This window comes from Hylaeus volcanicus, chromosome 4 (assembly GCF_026283585.1).
Source record: "Hylaeus volcanicus isolate JK05 chromosome 4, UHH_iyHylVolc1.0_haploid, whole genome shotgun sequence".
Classification (NCBI taxonomy): Eukaryota; Metazoa; Arthropoda; class Insecta; order Hymenoptera; family Colletidae; genus Hylaeus; species Hylaeus volcanicus.
Genome location: NC_071979.1, coordinates 20,311,083 through 20,328,183, shown reverse-complemented (window position 1 = coordinate 20,328,183; position 17,101 = coordinate 20,311,083). Strand labels below are relative to the sequence as shown.

The 17,101-nt window shown below is 45.6% G+C and overlaps 2 protein-coding genes across 2 annotated transcripts; both read left to right on the top strand.

The window, feature by feature from the left end:
* The first annotated feature begins 6,104 nt into the window (after positions 1 to 6,104).
* On the top strand, positions 6,105 to 10,667 carry LOC128874872 (uncharacterized). The gene is made up of 3 exons (XM_054119994.1): positions 6,105 to 6,457; positions 6,813 to 6,988; positions 9,765 to 10,667. Exons 1-3 carry the CDS (start codon positions 6,201 to 6,203, stop codon positions 10,163 to 10,165), a joined length of 834 nt encoding a protein of 277 aa, XP_053975969.1. The 5' UTR covers positions 6,105 to 6,200; the 3' UTR covers positions 10,166 to 10,667.
* Positions 10,668 to 13,643: 2,976 nt separating this feature from the next.
* LOC128875237 (uncharacterized) lies at positions 13,644 to 16,621 on the top strand. The gene is made up of 3 exons (XM_054120625.1): positions 13,644 to 13,770; positions 14,774 to 15,273; positions 16,246 to 16,621. The coding sequence occupies exons 2-3, from the start codon at positions 14,793 to 14,795 to the stop codon at positions 16,533 to 16,535; spliced, it is 771 nt and encodes a 256-aa protein (XP_053976600.1). The 5' UTR covers positions 13,644 to 13,770; positions 14,774 to 14,792; the 3' UTR covers positions 16,536 to 16,621.
* Positions 16,622 to 17,101: the final 480 nt, after the last annotated feature.

Genomic DNA, 17,101 nt, shown 5'->3' with positions numbered 1-17,101 from the left:
CAAGAGGATGACGTCAGTGATTTCTTCTCGAAAGTCGAGAGCGATCGACGGCGCAACGAAGCCGGGGTTGCAATTTGCATGAATGTTTATTAACGACGGAAGATGGTATTACTCGATAGAACGAAGGTGAAACGACTCGAGAGAGGAAGATTGCGAGTGTCACGGCTCGTTACGTCCGCCCGTACTGCGACAGGATCGCGAGGGATCCCCGGGGAAAAAAGATGGGGAATTATTTTGAAAGGAAGAGGAGACTTTCGTTAGTGGCGAAGCCACGCGGGGAGAGACACGGTGCATTAATCGAGGCGTTCAACCAGCCTGTCGTTTCTCAGCTTTTATTTCCAGAACCGAGATTTACGCGCTGAAACTCTGCACTTTTCTCTGGGCTCAAGAAGATAAAATAGTATTATTCGCGAAGAAGATTATTGGGCTGTCCAGGAAGTTCGTGGCAGAAGAAAAATTAAGAAAGATTAAGAAAAATTAGAAAAATTCAAGACACATTTTGATTTGTATTTATTGAATTATATACAGTCGGTCCCATAAGTATTCGTACCCTCTATATTTATTGAAAAAATTTTTCTGATTTAAATGATAGGCTTCATGTAAAAATATAAGGAAATCGAACAATTGCCTTTACACTGGCAACAAATGTTAAAAAATGATGGAAATTATTTTGTTGATTAGTATTTAAGATATTTTTAATAGATAAATGTTTTTCGCAAGCAAACAAAATTTTGATTACTTTTCGGCCCCCCTGATATATGAATATACGACATGTATATATTTACAGTTAAAAATTTATTTGGAAACATGAATTATTCATTTAAATTAGACACATTTCTTCAATAAATTTAGAGACACAACCTTTCCACCATTTAAGGGATGCACACATGTTATTTGTTCAATTTGTGTGTTTTCAGCCATTCCGATATACTCAGACCCGTACCACCTACCAAAAATAGGCATGGACTTTCCAGACAAATTAATACATCAAATTTACTGATTATCTTTTGAATTTATTTAGAAAGCAGGCGAGGGATACCTACTGTCTTAAGGATTAATATAGTGTCATATTTATCGATGCAGCAATCCTTCGAGTATTATACGCATGTATTAAAATAATTGTCGATCGCCTTGCTTACTTATATTTTCAAGTAGACACAACGTAAACGAGAACAATACTTTTGTAAGTCGACCGAATAAAATCGAAATAAATCAGCGATGTTTCGGGTCATCGGGCGCATAAATCATCGGATAATTTCGAAGATAAGCAAGAAAAATTGGAACGAACCCATGAAAATCATCGGAGCAGAACGGAACGTGATGTAAACAGAAGAGAGGTGGGGACGGAGAAAAAGCAAGCCGCCATTGAAAATTGGCGCCGCGTTTCGTCGTCACGGATCTGCAAACGGATGAATAGGTGCTTTCTTTGGATTCACAAAAGCGGAATTTCACCGTGCTCGTAACGCGCGCCTCTATCTCGTTATTAGAGAGTCGTAAACTAAAGTCCCAGGGGGGCCGAACTAGCGCTTCTATCTGAATCTCGGTACGGTTCTCACGTCACGATTAGTGCCGGCAGTTTCTCATGCGTCACTGGGTTACTGGATTCCCCGTTGGATTTCCTAGTGCCTTATTAGCCGCATACCGGTCAGCTCGATGGTTGTTAACGTCGACGGACATTGACAGGGCCTTCCGTGCGTGGCCGCTGCGATTCGAATCGCGATACCCTGTAGTACAAGCACGGAGGAACTCCGGGAACGATTTATACTTTGCTACCATGTCCAGGGCCTGACGCGAAGCGCGCTATTGATTTGGAACGGTCGTTTAGAAATTGTTCTGATCGGTAACGGCGAGGATACACAAGAATAACGAAAATAAATATTCATCTGTTCAAAGAAATGTTCGTCTCATCTGACCTTCTTTCAGTTGCACCAGTTGCTCCCCTATCCTTGCAGAGAGAGCTAATAGGAATATTCAATGCACGTCACTGCTTCGAGAGAATGGGTTAAAATGATTCGTGAAACATTTTAAAAGTGCATACAAGTCAGTCAGATCATACGTCTTGTGCATTGAGTGTAAATACTTGAATGGAGCTAGTTATGCTACATTATACTCCGTGAAAATGCCTGGGAATGGGAAATGTTATTAAACACTGCACATTAATTTCACTAATTTCCACTTAAGTCTTAGTTTCTAAAATCGTATTGGAACGTTCGTACATTCTCAAGATGATTTTAATACAAATCCCGTTCGAAGTGTCAAGCTTCACGGTGTAGCACTTCTACTCACACGCGGCGTCATTGTCCCTGCGATCATGCATGCCTCAGGTGCGTACTTTGAACTTCACCGACAGTTTCAAAACAACAATCCTCGGTCGACCGTTATTCTTTCTCACAGGTCTCAGCTATTCTCTAATCGCAGATCGGCGTTCAATGGACACTGCAGAGAAGAGTTTTACCCTGTAACACGTTAAACGTCGTCGATCTCTCTCGTGGCACACGTGCGTCCCTGTACTTTCGATGAGCATTTCGACTTTCGGCGACTTTCTTGATCGGCCGAAAGTGTGCTGCCGCGTCTGCTTCTCTCGCGCGAGCTGTTAACCTTTGATTCCAGCGTTCTCTAACTATAACGTCCCCGATAGTCGAGAAACTGTAGCCTGTCCGAACAGGCACGACCCCTTGGGTAGCGATGGGAACGATGCGATACGTGTTCCATTCTCAATTTTTATTCGTACTTGTAAATCTAGGATGAAAGGTTTAGTAAAATAAGATTAACGCATTGCACTCGAGGGGCGACTTAGAAGCGACAGTCTTTGTTTATCGTAGATTTCGTTTAATGTTGAACTGTTCGTAGCAATACTGGTTCATAAATAGGTTTCTAAGCTGTAAACTGGCACACTATGAAGTAGTAGTATGATACTTTATTTCCACGACTGGTAGAAGAGGGGTTTAGTTGTATACATTGTTCGCTCTCTGTAATGAAACTGTTGTCGAGTGAAAAGGGTTAATGTTTAATTTCGCCATTAAGTGATATCTCAATGATGAATGCCTTCAGAGGATTGAGTTCCCTTTTCTAAGAATTCAAAGTTTTCTATTGGCACGCCAAGATCTGATCAACCTTTCAGAGATTGTAACCACCTTCTGTAGTCTCGAATGTCCTTTTTCACCAAATTTATTTAAAATGCCCCTTAAAGAACTTTCCCTCTCCCTCCTCTAATAAACATCTGCAAAGTGGCAGGAAGAATTGCGACCTCCTCATCTCCTGCCAATTCTCAGAGTTGCAACCCTCTTGATAAATTTCTGGCTCCCCTGGTATCTACAGTATCGATACGTTATCAGACCCATCGCTATTATTGGATGCACATCGCACAGTCGACAATGCACGAACACGTTTCCCTTTTGTTCGTGTGCGCACGGTCGTACATAAGCCTGGGACACAGGCGGAGCGTCAGGTGGATGATTTCGCCCGGAGCGACGTTCGCTCTCGTGGACCGGCGATCTTGATCCCCGAAACGGAGAACGGGTCACGAAAGCCTGGCTGGAAGGAGACGCGAGATGAAAAAAAGCGAACGGATCGAGGCGAGATGGGAGACAGGTGGAGGAGAGAGACAGACCAGCCGAAATTGAACGCCCGACGCTCGACCCAGTTGTAAATGGGTGAGTGACCCCGTTCCAGAGATAATATCTCGCGTCCATCATCTCCCGATGAAGTTTCCGACGACGTGTGCGACAATTAACGGTCCAGGATGGGCCCTGTTCACCGTTTTAATGAAGAGCTGATATGGTCGAGGCTAGGTTTAGAAACAGAACTTTAGGGGACTTTCGTGTGTCTTTTGTGCATGTAGAAGTACAAAATGAATGTAATAATCTCGGCATTCTTATATACGCCCTTGCACAATTGTGATGTTGAATTCGTGGGAGTTTGGAACCTAGCGCAAGTCCACAGGCGTTGAAGTTACTCGATTTGGGTGACTTCGATGCATGGTAAGAACCATCTTCCGAGCCCTAGGCATTCAATATCTACGCAGACCTTGAATTAATTAATTTCTTATATTATTTTGCATTAAATATTCAATTTTTAAACTATTAATCCTTTTCGAAAATATCAATAATAACAAAATATAAGGATAATTAATCAAAGCTCGTGCAACCTCACCTCCCTCAGGACTATCAGGACATTTTTAGTCATATTAAAAAAATTTAACGACACCGTCAGCACGTTCTAAAATGAAACACAGCTAGAAAGCCAGAAGTGGCCCGAAAAACATCAGCATCGACTGTCTTCCGCGCGGAAAGAATTTAACGATACTGTATCGCGGGTAACTGTACGCGACATGGGACCGGTCTAGCACGAAGATGATTCTGGAACAGCGTCAACCTGCTCGAAGACAACTTTTCAGTCACATTAAGACGACTCTACTCGGATCGTTCGCATTCTTTCAATTCCAAATTCCAAAAATCGCCGATCCTCCGCCGTTTACGCACCTTATACGCTCTCCAATCCCCGGTTTATAGGTTACGGATGCTACTCTCGAGGATGCTCCTCGATTTTTCCGCTCCAGGAGAAAACGTGCAGCAGTCGTCGGAGAAAAGTCGTCCCTGGTCACGATTCGTGTGCTGTCTTGTCAACCGGGCGAATTTACTGCCGCGAGTACGCCCGATGAATGTCGAAGGGATCCTCGGGGTGAGCGTTGGAATCACGGCTAACTGTTGGTGACAAATCCTGTCTGAAACATTTCAGGGTCTGAGGAGCAACGTGACTGAAATCTTTGCGTTTGGTATTCTTTGTTTAGTTGGAGGATTCTGTATTAGATGTGCTAGGAAATTCTTTTACAGCGTTTGGAGATGACGATAGAGAACTATTTTTGGGGTACTTGTGCGTTCAGAAATTATTTTAGAATTATTTTAGGGCATAGTAAATGATAAGGGGCTGAGAATGAAGAGATAATTGAGCTTTTATTTCAAAAGAAGCTGTTTTGTTTCACATCTAGGACTTTATGCCAAACCTACCAGAGATACTGAAGGAGAACTATTTCTGGGGTACTTATGTGTTCAGTAATTATTTTAGAATTATTGTAGGACATAGTAAATGATAAGAGGCTGAGAGTGATGAGCTACTAGAGCTTTCATTTCAAACCAACCTATTTTATTTCACACCTAGGACTTTATATCAAAAACCTACCAAGAAGTGATTATCACATCAAACTGATCTGCAAAGCTAATTAATTGTCGTTCTCACACCAAACTAACCAATAAAATAGCTGAACAACCTGATCTAATATACGACTCCACATGAAATCAAACGATAAACTACCAAACCTGCAGAGCTACTAGTCGTAGTCCTCTCGAGACTACCCTTTCCCTTTAAATCACTCTTGGGTTATCCACAATCTCGACTCAACTATCACTATCCATTTCCCACCAGGGATGTCTTCCTGCGGCGCGTAATAGTCAGTCAGGAAATCATCGAGAAGACACGCGAAGCCGTGCGAGAAATCACAAGGGAGCCGACACGGGTACCCTTCCCCGACTCCTGTGTATCTCCCTCATTGAGTCCCATCCGCAGGATCGAAAGGTGGGGAAGACTCCCTTCTACTATGGGACCTTAATGGTGCCCGAAGTAGGTCTGCTGCAGGCGGCAAGAAGAAGGAAACGAGGCGGTCGCCACTGGCAGCCGACGAAGAGAACCAAGTGAAGAAAATGCAAGTGGGTCCCTCTCCTATTTCCCTCTGCTCCAGCTCCCCTGGCGTAGACCGCGATTCTTTTCTGCCCTGCCGAAATCACTCGCGGGGAGAGGGATGCCCCGAAAGGGAGAGGAGAGCCTAGCGTGCACCGCGACGTTCCGCGAGAAACAGGGGAGCCGGTGGGGGACACGGTGGAGTAGCGTGGATACCAATCTGAGGGACGTAGAGGGGAGAGCCCCCGAAGAGAAAGAGCGCGCGCGCACCAAGCGAACGCGAACTCTCGGTGGCCCGTGAGGCTCACGAGGTCTCCCCTCGTGCGATACTTCGGTATAAAAGCAATGCAACCTCTTTTGGATGTAACACACGAGGTTCGATCGACGCATCCTTGGCGTCCACGTTCACCGAGCCGCAACAGACGAGACGCGCAGGGCACATCGACGACGAAACCTTGGATAACGAACGAGTCACCGATCTCGCAACGTTCACCGCTGAACCGTGGGGCGATTCACGCCTAGTAAACATGAGCAAATACTCGGTGACCGTGCTGTGGCTACTTCCGGTGCTGGCGCTGGCGTTGCCCGCCAACGACAAGCCTGGAAGCGACAACGACCTGATGGCGACCATATACAACGATTGTTTGAAGAAGGAGTCGGCGCACTGCATGAAGTACAAAGTATTCTCCTACGTGGACAAGATGCTGGCCGATAAGGAGGATATCACGCTCACGGACGGGATCACAGTCGTCAAGACTTCCAACGCCGAGGAAGGAGCTCCTAGGTCGGTTTTGGTTGTCTCGAAGACCTCGCGGACTGAGATCAGACTTCGGCTTTATTATTCGAAGAAACTTTATCAGTCCGCTTGAGTTGACGTCAAGTTTTAACGCGAAGTTCTTCGGTTATTCGAGCAGCGGACAGGGCGTTTCGTTCTACATCCGTCAGAGGGACACGTCGGCAAGGCTGTTCTAGCGGATTCTGCATCAGATGTGCTAGAAAAGTCTCGTTGATTAGTTCTCTGACAGATCTAGGACGAAGTGGTGCGAGTCCCGTTGTTCGAACGATTGGTAGAGTATTTTGTATTGTTTAAGCAGGTGCGTCCTTTATGATTATGCTAATGTCCTTCGGTGTTTTCACAGATCCATCGAGTCCAGCGACCTGGAGACGCTGCTGTTCGACCGATTGGGGAGGTTCCTCAGGACTCACACTGTTAAGGTTGATCTGAAGGGCACGGACATCCTTGGGGCCATCGAATCCGCTGGACGCAGCTTCGAGGACTTCACTGATAATGCTGTCGAAAGCCGTGGCAAGAAGAGTGAGTATAAACTGTTGCTAATCTAGAATGCACCAGGTATTCATGAATGTTGGGAAGCATACAGGAATATAGGGGAGAATTCTCATTGGTACTATTAACTTGGAGTTTCTCAGAAAGCCAGGGATACCTGGAATTCTTTAGAACTTCCATTTTATGTAATTAGTAATATTTATGGTATACAGAGCAATATTGCAGTGTTTCATGCTTCTATCTCATAGTCGAACACATCAGTAATGGTTATGTAATAGATTCTGTCTAAAAGTGACGCTATTGTTTGTGAAGTATTTTCAATCGTTGAATACTTTATCAAAACATGTTTAGTTTAATAGATTGTTTGAAGGTGTAACAGTGTCAAGTACGAGGAAATATTTGCTAGATGAGTTTCATTTATGAGCTCAACTAATAGTATTAGTTTTCATGAATTGCTCTGTGGCTGATTCACCCTCTAGTTTAAACTTAAAACATTAAATAAATCCAGAGCATCGAATAAATCCTGAAGCTGTAACTACTACTAACAAAAATTGAACAATAAATTCAAACTTGCAAGGGCAAAGTAATTTAAGCTAATAAGCGGTAGTTGAGTGATTTACATACAGTGAGATTAATTAGTTCGACTTCCCAGGTGTACTCTTAGCAAACAATCACTTTGATACCAATTTCTGCTATGTACTTCAATCCTGAGAAACTTAATTACTTCGCGCCAACGAGTTCTTCCCTACCCGTAGTTAATTACGTGGCAAAGACAGCAGGTCGCCATTGAAACTCGTGGTCCCAATAAAAGTAGGGAGACAGGCTCCGAAGCGTTCGTTGCAATTAACACTCTCGATTTACAAGGAAATGTCTCTTCAGAATGTTAAGTCTGATATTAAACAGATTCATTTACATATGATTCAATGAAATGGAATACAATTTATGTAAAAAGAAACATATATTTACAATTTTCACGAGCAGCCTTTATTTTATTATACATTTAAATACACAAGTGAACTCGTAATACAAAAAAAAAATAAAAATATAATAAAGTATCCAATCATAATATACAGATTAAAAACAAACTACTTCAGATTCTTACATAAACTGCTCACGACCATTAAATTTGACATATTTCACGCTTAATTAACGTCAAACGACCCCCGTAATACCAGCAAATTAATACTAAAAATTGTTCGCACGATCTGTACCTTCATTATCTTTAGAAAACATCGACGACGAGATACCGGATCGCACCGTTTCGATAATAATAAACCCATTGATCAACGAGTCGGTTCTCAACCCCAGTAATTAACCTAGGTGGCGGATAACCGGGATTCGTTTTGTCGATGTCATACCGCGTTGCACGGGTTCCTTCGACGCGTCTCGGCTCCATTGAACGTCACCGTCGACGGGGAAGCTGGCCACGGAGACGTTGACCCACTGAGGAACTGGTTCCGCTTCCCCTTGAAACACCTCGGGCCAGGAGGAGAGGGTTACGCTCGATCACGTGAGGGGGGGAGGGACGGACGGATCTCTCGAGATCTCGCCGCGCGAGATTTTTGACATACTTTCTTCGCCGGCACGGGGTACATCGCCTTGACCTTCGCCTATTCCACTTCGAGATTTCCTTGCTCCTCCGAGCTGTGTCCTGAGAAAGGTCGAGTCGCGTTTCTGGCGAGCGCGCTGCTAGCCGCTTTCGTGGGAAACGTCCCGCATTCGGACATTGTTCCGCGGGGAAATGCCGCTTTGAGACCAAAGATCGTAATCGGTGGGAAACTGTGGCCACGGTACGGTGAACCTCTGCGCGGCTGAGCGGTAAATTAGACCGTGAGCCATCTGGACTTTGGTCCGAGAAGCTGATGGGAATGATGACACGCGAGTGACAGGAAAGTTACGCGTCCACCTGTATTTTCTTATTTCGTTTAGACCCCAGCTCTGATAGAAATCGAGGAAGTAGGAAATTGGTCGCTGGATGTTTCTAGAACTTTCGATCTGTGAACATTGGTGGACATTGGTATCAGGGTTGAAGATACCCTTCTAGCATATGAAAGTATCCTTTCCACCGTTTAAAGGATCTGGAATGAATGAATCTAGAATACAGTCAGTCCCATAAATATGCCTACCTTTTATATCCATTGAAGAAATTTGTTTAAATTAAACGGTAGATTTGATGTGTCGAAGTGTGTATTTGTGTAAATATATCGATGTATATATAAATATATACATGTAGATGTCTATCCTTTTATATGAGTACATTCGTATACATATTTATAATGAAAAATTCATTTGGTATTATCAGAACTATTATTCAATTTAGTGAAACTTCTTCAATAGACGTAGACGGTATATTTATGAGATTGACTGCATATCCCTTTAATGAATCTAGAATGAAGCCTAAGTTCTTCTTTCTTGAGTTCCAGGGTTGTATACTATCCTAGTATATAAACGTATTATCTTTCCTACCCTTTAATAAAGTCTAGAATTAATAAATCTAGAATCAATCCCTTTAATGAATCTAGAATGAAGTTCTTCTTCTCCCTTGAGTCCCAGGGTTGAATATGCTGTCCTAATACATAAAAGTATTAACTATTCTATCCATTAACGAAGTCTAAAAGTCTTTCGTTCCTTTCCTTCAAGTTTCCATCATCCATTTATTTTTGTTCGATTAATCAGCTATTCAGAACCTTGACAAAAATTCTTTCTCCTGTAGCACCTAGAAAAGTCTCCCCAAAAACGAAGTCAACTAAAACGAAAGATCTCAATACCCTCTATGCTACTAACTCCTGCGATTGAAATCTTCCAGAGAAGGCCCAGAAGATCCTTGGCCCGCTGATGATGGCCCTGGCGCTGAAGGCTGCAGCCCTGTTGCCCCTGGCCCTCGGTGCCATCGCCGCCATCGCCGGCAAGGCCCTCCTCGTGGGCAAGATAGCCTTAGTGATCTCTGCGATCATAGGCCTGAAGAAGCTCCTCAGCTCCAGCGGGAAGCACGTGACCTACGAGGTTGTCTCTCATCCTCATCACAGCAGCAGTCACGTAGTCAGTCACGACGAGGGTCACGGAGGTGGCGGCTACGGAGGCGGTGGCGCAGACTATGGCGGCGGCGGCGGTTACTCCGGTGGCAGTGGTCACGGATGGGCCAGGAGTCTGCCCCAGGACTCACACGAATTGGCCTATCGCGCCCATCAACCACAGCCGCAATCATGAAGCTTCCACTAGAAATATCTCAACCTCACTTTCCACTCTTCCCTTTCGTTTCCACTTCTTCCTCTCTCTCTCTCTCTCTTTTTCTCTGTTTCTTCCTATCATCTCCTGCCCTCTATTCGCTATGTATATTTATTGTTCCTAGCTTTAAGACACTCCAAGATCCTTTCCCCTCTCGTTCTATCATCCTGCTATCATTCTGTTATCCCCTTTCCCCAGGCAACGGACCAGTACCTCCGCGAGATACTCGTTCCCATGTATAGCGTTACGCGAGCCTTGTTATTTATTCGTTGCGCCTAACCTAGTATTTATTTTCATTACACGACATCCCGCGTGTGCTATTGTTACTGCCTCCGTTGTTCTTTGTAATAAAGTGATGGCGAACGGCGCGCTGGCGTCTTGTCCCAAAGAAAAAAAAGCAAAGCGAAGTGAAATCCAGTAGATCAAGGCTCCCCCCTCCAAAAAAAAATGGCGGACACCCACCGCCTCGTGTAATTCCAATCCGCATCGGCTGCTGTTTATGAAAACGCAGTGAAAGTAGCGTAGGATGCGGTGCATCCATTGATACCCGAACCAGATAAGACACGACGAGCGTGATCACGCTAGAAAGTACACGGATAACCGCGCAAGTTCGTGGCTGTCTTTTTCGAAAACTCGATCCACCGAGGAAGTATCTCTGAAGACATTATAAGATCGTTTACTCGACGTCTTTCGCTGCTGCGGATGGGTGAAATTTCACTCGATTAGTCGAGTCATTGTTATTACCGTAAGGTGTTCCATTCGTTTATTTATTTAACGTCTTAATTTTATAAAGGAATTTGATACAGTAAGAGTAATTAGGGAGCATCTGGAGTGCCGTTTTCAAATCTAACCTCATTCTGGAACTCCAGTATTAATTTTTACTTGACCGTACAGTTATAAAACCACGTGCATTTTTTTATTCATAATTCGAAGTTTTTACGAGGATGGTAATTTCGCCCGTGCCCGCTGGAGGCCATTCACGGTCGACCGAGCGGCGTCGTAAAGCCTAACGTCCCTCCTCGATGCCACTACTGACCCAGCTTCATCCAGTGGTCACTTAATGGCTCGTAAAAGTCGGGACTCATTCTGTTCCGCGCGGCACCCTCATTACGCATAGATTACTGGTAACCTGCATACCAGAAATAACGTTGCTCGATGAGAGGAACAACGACGTGTTCTATCAGCGGCGAAGCGACGCGTGACGCGGGGCCCCATCAACGGCGATCGCGATGCAGAAAATGACCGGGCGTCCAGGATCGTCGAACCGGAAATGGAAGACTCGGACAGGAGGCTCGTTCGTTCGCGCCAGATCTTGTCGCTTTCGCCGCGTCGGCCAGATCATTTTCACGGGCACTTACGTGGCCCGAGATATCGGTACCGCGACACCTCGAATGTGCCATGATTCTCATCTAAGCAAGGTATTTCGATTAAAAGATCTATTTATAGAAAGATATTCGACATATTTCAACGGGAATTACGGGCTGAATTTTACGATCATTTTCGTGTTATATCGGTTATGAGGCCTACTTGGAAACATTGATTGTATTTCAAACATTCTTTACATTGACCAATTGAGGATACTATCGATTATCGAGGTTCATAGTAAGTTGGGTCTATTTTACTGAAATGATTAATAAAGGGCCCAATAAAGATCAATTTGACCCAATAGAAAATATTTCTACTCAGATTCGTACGAAAGGTCCACCGAAGATTTAATTTAACTATAATTTAAATAAAGGTTTACTAAAGGTACAATTAAAAAATACTTTCTTTGGACCCGTTTAAAAGCACCTGGCCCAAATATCACACATCAGGCTCTGGCTCCAGAGTTCCAACCGTACCGAGCTAACCTCGTTAGATCGGACAGAATTTGGCGAATCGCTGATTCACCACTATTCAGACGATAGCGGTGGCCAGCGGAGGCTATCGCGAAAGAGGGCCAAGAAATCGGGCCGGAACAGGGCCAGCTCCCCCCCGAAAATTTCTGTCTTGCCTCGGTGGTTTCCGATGCTTGACTGCGTTCGCGAACCCGAGCATTAAATGAACGATACCCCCCACCCCTATTAGCCAGACCTACGCGTATCTACCTGTAACGTGTTTTCACTTGGCGCGACCCAGTTACCTACACCAGCGCGATATCGAACAGGACGAAAATGGCAAGGATGCCAGGTACTGCAGGACAGCGAGAAAGAACGCGGCTAACCGGGCCGGTTGATAGTGTCTAACGGTATAGTCGGATTAGCGAGACACCGTGTTTCTATTTTCATTCTCCATTAATCTGCTTTCAGCTCGATCGTCTGTTCAGGTGTAACTGCGAGATACAGTCTGTTTACGACGTCAAATGTTTCTTGAACCGTCGGATTAGGCGACGTATCTGGAGATCATTTCATCTGACTCTGATTAACCAGCTATCGCGTTCTTGTTCCGCTTCGGACGTGTTCTCAGTTGGAATCGTCAAATCGAATCTAATTATAAGACGCAATCTGATTAACCGACATCAGCTTTATTCCGACTCCGGGACTGTGTATCGGGATTTCTTCATCCTAGTGTGATTTGCACGCCGTCATGCCTGAATGCGAATCCGTCCTCCGGTATGAGTGACTATGTAGGCATAATGGCACGATACAGGCAGCTATCTTGACATCAGGTGTCCCGCGGACTGAAGCGATGCATCAGGTGTGGGATCGTCAAGCAGTCTGGATCTATTTGCATTTTCAACGTTCTTACTCTTAGCTAGGATCGTCTGCTAAGTCCTAAACGCAAGGCCTCCGATGTCAGATATTTTCCGGGGCATCCGCTCACACAACACGTCAAGATCGTTCGGGTGTCGTTACCTTGCCATTTTCGCTCGTCCAAGGCCTGCCCTTATTCCCCGGACTTCCGTTTCCCCCGTCTCAGGGTCGATCGCGCAGCTCGAGGAGGACGCGACTCAGCGCGACGCATCCTTTCGATTTCAGGATTATCGAGATTCGCCGATAACGCGGGTGAAATAGCAACAAAAGGACTCGCGCGCGCATCTAGGGAGAACAGCGAGCACGTGGCTGCACCGCGACTAGGCGGAGACGTTCATTGTGATCTGGTTAAACCGGTCGTGGTCGAACGAGATCGAGGTACCAGGGCGAGAACGCGGGAGTAGCGAAACGATTCGCCTGAATCGGCGCGTCTGGACGCTGGTGGGATGCTGGGAGGAGGCGGGACAGGGAGCGTCCTGGCTGCTGGCTCGTCTACTCTGCCTCTGCTCTCCGTCCCCCGGGTGGTTGGCGAGACGCGATCCGCTCTCGGGGATCCTTGGCAATGAAAATGCTCCCACAATGGTTCTGTACGTACGCGGCCATGGGTGGGGATGAACATCGCCAGCTACGGAGGTACACCTGACCAGATATATAGAGCTAGGGCAGGGCTTCCGTTGCGGACAGTCCAGTTACAGTGCTCTCTGTACGCACGCATCTCGCGGCGTGGGCTAACAACGAGTTGTGGTGGTTAGACGTCAGCGGATCATCGGTTGCAACGCCGATCGGGAGAGACAAGGACAGAGGAGTCTACGTTGTACTGATTCGCGTCGAATCGCGTGGCAGACGCTCGTGCCGGTAGGTATCGTGACCTAGGGTAGTGATACGGGGATTGGGATAGGTCGCGGTTGTATCTGGATTAGATGCTACGCCGTGGGCAGGTGCCGCTTCGAGAGAGACTCGGAAGGTAGTTTATAAAGCAGAGAGTGACTTGGAAACGATATGAGACAAATTAGCGATAAATATGAATTGTTGAGGTAGGTCAAAGTCGTATTTGAACTGAATATGGATCTGGTGGTAGATAGATGTTCATCAGCTAGAGAGGGACTTAGAAATCGCGTGGGATAGATCTGGGTTATATATGGATATAATACATATAGATATTCCTTCAGTGAGGCTGGTAACTTGGAAACGATATAGGACAGGTTAGGGCTAGATCTGAATCGTTGAGGTAGGTCGGAGTCGTATGTGAAGTAAATATGGATCTTGTGATAGATAGATGTTCATCAGCTAGAGAGGAGTTTAGGAATTGCGTAGGATAGATCTGGGTTATGTATAGATATTACTTTAGCGAGACTGGTAAAACTAAAGTTCATTTTGAGAGGATACAGAATAGGTCACTATCTGAATTCGATATGCATCTGGTGGTAGTCCCGCAGGTATCTTAGAACGGGAGTTAGAAATAGCGTGGCTTACACTAGGTTAACCAGTAGGTACGATTAATCAGTGTTCAGTGCGACATGGAAAATACCAGAGTCAGGCCTGAATCGAATATGCGGTACATGTCAGACACTCTTTCGGCGAGGTGACCTAGAGAGTGACGTAGGGACAGTGCAGAATAGATCACCGTACGAATGGAATCTGGGTCAAATGGTAGATAGTCTTTCAATAGCTGTCTTCGCCTAAAGAATTCCTCATAGATATCGTACAATCTGGGTTATGAAGCAGGCATTCCTCTCGTAATTATGGTGACCTAGAAACTGGCTTATGGGCGCCATAGACTAGAATCCAGCTGGGTAGTACGATTTCACGGCGACGTGACAACGATACCTTGTTTAACGCGTCATTTTTCCATTTCCAGGCCCTCCAACCTATAGAAGATGAGACACTTCGGGCACCGTTACGTGTACCTGGCCTTCCTGCTGGCGTCAGCCTCGGCAAGGTCGGCGGACACCAGCCCTACCATCAACTCCATCGACGAGCAGAGCGCAAGGTCGAGCAGCAGCAACGTCTTCGCGGACCTGAGGCAGGTGTACCAAATCTACAAAGAGTGCGCTGACCAGGAGCTCAGTCCGTGCCTGAAAATGAGGCTCCTCTCCGCGGTAGACAGGATGTACAGGAGCATTCAGTTGAACGTAGCAGACGGGGTCACCTTCATTCGCGACGACCCCGCAATTGCCGAAGAGGATCCTGTCAAATCCCTCCAGGAGATCGAGGCTAGCCTGCCCAGAGCGTTGGATGACAAGGAGGACGCGTTGAACAACATGATCTACGACAAGATCGTGAAGTTCTTCCAGAGCCACACGCTGAAACTGAAACTTCCCAATGTCGAGGAACTCCAACGCAGTCTCGTGGAGGAAGGTGAGAACCTGGGGTTTATCGCAGAGGAAGCTAGGGTATAGGAAAGCTAGAGAAGGGAAAGGTCTGGGTCGATGCAGTGATCCGAAAAGAAGTTCCAGTTTCGATTTCCCGGTTCAGTAGACCGTATGGCCCACTCTTTGTTTGTATACGGGCTGACCTGGTTGAAGTGGATCAGCTAATTACTGCCTTCGGTTGTAATGAAGCGAAGCACGCTTTGTGGAAGGTTTCTTTTAGGATTAAGTGAATATGGAAAATGCTTTTCGATGGTAGTCATTTGAGCTCTCAAAGTCATTGCATTTCGTTACTTTTGACATTATATCGATGGTCTAGAAGATGGTTCGGAATTTCATGTCAGTATCTATGACTATACATGACCCTGCAATAATAGTATCAAATTATAGAACCACATTAGTGTAAACTCTAAATTCACATTTCAACACCAACACATACAGTCAGTCCCATAAGTATTTGTACTCCTTACGTCTATTGAAGAAAATTTGTTTAAATTAATTGGTATATGTTTGTATAAATATATACACATATAAGCTTATTCATATACATATTTATAATGAAAAAATCACTCGGAGACGTCAAATCTACCTTTTTATTAAAACAAATTTCTTTAATAGACATAGAGGGTACGAATATTTAAACCATGAACATGAGCCTCGTCAGCTCAAATTATAGAACCACATTAGTACAAACTCTAAATTCACACCTCGATACCAATACATAAGTGCAAACCGTGAACACGAACATCCTCGCGAGCTCAATATCTCAAAGCCCATCTTCCTCGCAACACAGCCCTTTAAGGTCACTCGAGTTACGCGTGAAACATCGCATCGTCATGTCTGGGGGAAACAATTACTCGTCCCAACTAGAGCATCCTATACAATAATTACTCCAATATTCACGCGTCGCTGATCTAATCGAATTAAGTGCGCTCCCGTAACAGTCTTCCCGCCGTCGTAGGTCGCAAGAAGAAGAAGAACATGGGCCTCCTGGCGATTCCACTGTTGATCGGTGGAACCCTGGTGCCCTTGGCCCTGGGAGCACTGGCCCTGCTGGCGGGCAAAGCTCTGATCGTCAGCAAGCTGGCGCTGGTGCTGGCGTCCATCATCGGGCTGAAGAAGCTGGTGTCCGGTGGCGGTGACCACGGGCACGAGGTCGTCCAAGTGGCAAGCGGCGGGCACGGGTCCAGCGGATGGGCGAGATCGAGCCACGACCTCGCCTACTCCGCCTACAAGCCGTCGTCCACCTAGGGAAACAATGGCTCCGGGGCGTCGAGCAGTCCTCTTTTCAATCTCACTTCGCTTTCCCCAGCCGGTACTTTCCTCCTCGATCGTTCGCGTCCTCTCCACTTCGTGACTTCGAACTTCGCCACGCTCTACTCCCTTTCTCCCATTTTCGATTTCTAGATCGCCTCCATCCTAAACCTCCAATCGCTCATTCGATCATCCTCAGTATTTATTGCTGACGCGTCAGCCATGTATATTTATAGATATGAAAATATATTAAGATCGATGTTCGTATCAGCGACTTACGCTTTGTTCTTCCACCGCTCCCGAATTCTCAGATGGTAGTCTTCGTGAGTACCATACAGGTACAGGAGAGAAACGTGAGTACCATATAAGAAACTTTATCGCTTGGTATCTACGTGGAAAGCTCTCAAACTGTTGGCAATTTGTATATTTACCAGAGTGATTGAGGTATTGACGAGACTCCATCAGCGGGCACCATTGGGGGCAAGTTTAACCCTTTGCACTCTGCGTCAACTCGTTGCAAAATGTGCGAACGGGATCGCATTGTATTAAATAGTCCATAATCG